Source organism: Seriola lalandi, unplaced genomic scaffold (genome assembly GCF_002814215.2).
Source record: "Seriola lalandi dorsalis isolate HSWRI2012SDOR001 ecotype SW California unplaced genomic scaffold, Sedor1 jcf7180002049844, whole genome shotgun sequence".
NCBI classification, from domain to species: Eukaryota; Metazoa; Chordata; class Actinopteri; order Carangiformes; family Carangidae; genus Seriola; species Seriola lalandi.
Window position 1 is genome coordinate 1 of NW_019520397.1, and position 5,070 is coordinate 5,070.

Genomic DNA, 5,070 nt, shown 5'->3' on the forward strand with positions numbered 1-5,070 from the left:
ATTAATCTGATTTTAAGAGGCATCCCTCAGAGTGTGTGTGTGTGAGTGTGTGTGTGTGTGTGTGTGTGTGTGTGTGTGTTAAAGGGGTTAATGCGTGGATCACAGCAGGCATGTGACACACGATCTTTATCAGCAAAGATGTGTGTATGTTTAGTTTGTGTGCTTGTGTGTAATGTATATGGATGCCATTTTGTGTCTGTCCAGAGTGTGTGTGTGTGTGTGTGTGTGTGTGTGTTCTGTAAACCTGACCACCTGTCAGTCTGGCTGTAAATCTTCCATCCGTCATCTAAACTCAAACTGTCGGCAGCAGGAGAAACAAAGGAAACCGCGGTCTCTCCTCTTCTCTGGCGCGTCAGTGTTTCCTCTCTGAACACAAGAAAAAACAAACTGTCATTGTGTCGTACGGGTCAGACCGTCTCAAACCTCACGGGTCACAGGTTCGATCCCCCACAGCTGCTGGTGTAAGATGTTGTTTTCCGACACTGCAGCTTGTCTTTTTATGTCAGTTGTTACTAAATGTTTCGTCCCTCCAGGATTTCACAGGCTTTTGGGATCGTTGCTAAAAAACCTGATTTCACAGCAGCTTGTCTAAAAAATTGAGATGCATGTTGCGATGTTTTTAGATTTTAGATAAAAATAATCTTTATTTGTGAACGACAAAGTAAGTGCAACTTGGAGAACAGAAAAAACTTTCTTCAAGCTCAAAATGCAAAAACAGCAAAAAAAAGTGATGAACTACATCATCATCATCATGAAACAGTAATGTCAACATGAATTAGAAACCTTGTTTTTGCCTGTGACAAAACAGAATAATGAAAATAGAATAAATAAACAAATAAAATAAAAAGAGATTGAGTGTGCACAGAACCTAACAGTAAAAACAATATAAAACACATGATCTCAGCATCTTCTCATATGAGGAACTGGGATGTTCTGCCACCTACTGCCAGTCTGTCAAATGTTACACTACAGCGCCACCTGTAGGTTAACAGGTGGAAAAGCACTCACTGCTCTGTATCTGATGAAAACGTCCCATTTTAAGTTTGTTTAGATCTTTTGTTTCAAAGAGACGTTTTTCATTCGTTTGTAAATTCTTGCCAAAGATGTTAAACCCCAAATAAAAATTATGTGACTATATTCACTGATACAACCTTAAAGCTCCTTAAGGGGAAACTGGATTAAAAGAATTAAAGAAAGAAATAAAATGTCACAGCTTCCTGTCTTGGCAGCTGAACTTGATGTCGATGTTGATGTGTATTAGTTGTGTCCATGTCACAGGTTTGAACCCAGCTTGTTTCCTTGTGTGATTTCTGTCTGAGTGCAAATGAGACAAAAACACACTGTTTGAATCTCAGCTGATGCAGCAGCAGCACCACCTGCTGTTCAAGACAACAAACTAGCAGCTGAAGTCATATCTCCTCTCCATCTGAAGGAGTCTCAAGGTTTGCAGAGATTGTGGAGAAGGACAGAGCAGCAGCAGCATCAGTCCAGAGACGCTGGTGATGGTCTGTCAGGTCCAGAGGAACACACAGGGATGATGGTGGACTGGACTCTGTGTGTGACAGTGGAGCTGTTCTCAGATCAGTTCAGACTTCAGAACTGAGATTCATATCCACTTCTTCTGATTCCTCTGTCAGTCACTGCTGGATGAAGCTCTCCTCTCCTCTCCTCTCCACCTCCCAGTAACATGGTCCAATCAGATCCTCTCTACACACCAGCTGCTGCGGCTTCAACATCTGGATCATCAGGACACGGCTCATCCTCTCTCAACACACACATTGCTTTCTGAAGACTCAGGGTCTTACAGAGATGGCAGCAGAAATGGTGAGGCCACTGACTCCAAGATGAGGTTACATGATTCCCATCTGTTGAGAGAAGACAGACGACAGAGGTGATAAACTGCTGAGAGCCATGAAGGATAATCACTGCACCAACAGTTTAGTGATGGATTTAATGTTGTTACATGTGAGCTGATGTCACATTTAAACAAATAGTCTGTGTGTCATCTGATCTGCTCCTTAGATATCACCTGTCAAATAAAAATGGAGGCTGTCACTGAAAGTATCTGACGGATGGACAGAGATACAGATGTGCTCACTGGACTTCAGCAGAGGTTTCGGGTCTGTATAAATATCACATGATCACAAAACATCATGATGCTTCTCTGAAATGAGAGCCAGTGATTTGCAGCTTCAGTCAGACTGATCTCAGAGCTGACATGAACACAACAGCAACAACAGTCGAGTTCACATCAACTCAAACACATGATCACAACAAGCTTCTGACTGTTCTCTCTCTCTGCCTTTCTGTCCAGTCATGAAGCCTGTCATCGTTCTCCTCTCACAGCTTCACTGAGGGAAGCAGCCACTGAGAAGGTTGGAGGTTTAGAGGAAACAGAAATGTAATACAACACTGTTGAAAAGCAGCATGGACAGTATCCAAACCCTCTACTGACCTCAGAGTCTCCAGTCGACAGTCTGGACTCTCCATAAGATCACACAGCTCCTTCAGGTCTGAATCCTGCAGATCATTTCTACTCAGCTCCAGTTCTCTCAGGTGGGAAGGGTTGGACTTCAGAGCTGAAGCCAGAGAAGAACAGCTGATCTCTGACAAACTGCAGTCCATCAGTCTAAATAAAGAATAAAACATGTGACAAAGTTGCTGCTTGAAACCGTTCAATGTTTCATCATCTGTTCAGAGCAGAAGGTTTAGAAAGTTCAAGTTTAGAAAATGAAACTCAAACACCTGAACCAACATGATGCAGGTTAAAAACAGTCAAATACGAACAGTGAAAAAGAGCTCTCATTAATATTAACAACACGCTGCTCCTTCAGTAAAGACGTAGTAACTCCATCTTTTAAACTCTACAAACTATACAACACAAAACAACAGACTTTCACATCATATTCATCTCAGCACAAAACTACAAAATGGAGTCTGACCTCAGAGTCTCCAGTCCACAGTCTGGACTCTCCAGAAAACCACACAGCTGCTTCACTCCTGAATCCTGCAGCTTGTTTCCACTCAGGTCCAGTTCTCTCAGGTGGGAGGGGTTGGACTTCAGAGCTGAGACCAGAGAAGAACAGCTGATCTCTGACAACCTGCAGAACCACAGTCTGAACAAAGAATAAATAAAGCAGATAAAAATCATTGATATTCAATCAGATATGTCCGACTCAATAAGCTCACATAATATACTGCTGAACTCACTCAGTGCAGTTCATACATTTAGAATCAATATCAGATTAGACATGTTGGACTAAAATTATTTAATTTATTACATGATCTTCTTCCTGTATTCGTTAGCTGAGTAGGTTTGTGTAATTAAACAATGTCAAAGGAAAAGTTCACTTTTTTTGTCTTAACAAAAGGCAGAAGTCACAAGTAGATTAAAGACATTAATCCTTCCTGCTGTCCACACTGACTGTGAAGTGGTCTCTTGCCTACAGAACTAAACTGTATGATGACTGCATGAAATGACCTGATGAGTTCGGCTGCAGCTGAATGAAGCTTGAGAGTCAGAGTCACACAGATCCAGTGGCTGTCGACTAAAGTTACCGACTATTTAGTACATTTCCTCTTTGAGTTACTGTCCCTCCACTGCAGCTGAGGAAGGAAAAACTGTGGAAACACAAAGACACTGAACCTGATCTGTGACACTCTGACTGCTGGTACTGGTTTAAGCCGAACTTCGCAGGATTTTGGATTTTATCCTGCATCTTGTAGCATTAGAGTCAGGTTGTAAAGGGACAGAAGACACGATTACTGACACCAGTGACTCTTTTCAGGTGCATATGGAAACATAAGTACTGTATTAAGACAGACTGGACAAAATGTGAACTTGTCCTTTAAGACAAAGATGTTTCTGGTGCAAACTATTTATTTGGTTTTTGTTCCAGTCTGAACATTTGTGGCTTCAATGATTCTGCAATGTTGACATGAAAACTCAACAACACTTACATAGATCTGTTCTGAAGAATAAATATTAAATGGTAAATGGACTGTATTTATATAGCGCTTTACAATGTTTTTAAGATTCAGCCACACTCAAGGTTTTAAATGGGATTAATGTAAGAAAATAATAACAGTTCCAGTGAACGGACCTCAGAGTCTCCAGTCTACAGTTTGGACTCTCCAATCCAGCAGACAGGACCTTCACTCCTGAATCCTGCAGGTTGTATTCTCCACGCAGGTCCAGCTCTCTCAGGTGGGAGGGGTTGGACCTCAGAGCCGAGGCCAGATTTTCACAGTGAGTCTCTGAGAGTCGACAGCCAGAAAGTCTGTGATTAGAGAAAGTATAAAATCTGTTATTTGAAAAACAATTGGTAATAAAACATTAAAATTCTTCCAATACACTGTACCACAGTTTCTGTTTGATTTTCACTCTTAAAAATGAAAAGTTTAAGTCATAACCAATAAAGCACACTCTTGATGAAGTCAATACACTCAGGGGTTCAGAGGTCTGGTGAGTTCACTTCTTTCTAACTCCACAACCCCAGATTCTTTTACTTTTCAAACTTGTAGTCTTCAGATCTGATTGACACCGAGTCAAGTGACATCACTTGAGGACATTTATTTACTTCACACAGCTTCCTCTGGAGACATTTAAGGCTTCATACTACCGTTTTCTCCTTTAACTCTTTTTATCAGGTTTGTATAAACCCAAAAAGACTCAAAATAACACAAACACAAATAACCAATGAACATAAAATCTGACAATTAATTACAAATACACACAAAAACTGTTTTCATTAACTTAACAGCAGTAATGACAACCAACTGTAAATCTACATTTTTGGTGCACACAGCATTTAGAACAGTTAAAAAACACAACTAACCTGTAACTGTGAAATGTAAAACTAAGAATAATGAAAATAATATAATTCTGTTAATATTTGAAGAACTAAACTACTTATCTACTCTGATTGATCATGTTAATGATCATGTCTGGACTCACCGAGCCTTCCTGCAGTTCCTCACAGCTGGGATCAGTCTCCGTCGTCCCTCCTCTGATGTGTTGAACTTCTTCAGGTCCAACTCATCCAGAACCTCCTCTGACATCTGCAGCAT

The 5,070-nt window shown here is 40.7% G+C and overlaps 1 protein-coding gene across 1 annotated transcript; it reads right to left on the reverse strand.

The window, feature by feature from the left end:
• Nucleotides 1-616: 616 nt before the first annotated feature.
• Nucleotides 617-5,070, reverse strand: LOC147819747 (ribonuclease inhibitor-like). The gene is made up of 5 exons (XM_087171833.1): nt 4,958-5,070; nt 4,104-4,280; nt 2,943-3,116; nt 2,456-2,629; nt 617-1,865 (listed from the first exon to the last, which is right to left on the reverse strand). The coding sequence occupies exons 1-5, from the start codon at nt 5,068-5,070 to the stop codon at nt 1,802-1,804; spliced, it is 702 nt and encodes a 233-aa protein (XP_087027959.1). The 3' UTR covers nt 617-1,801.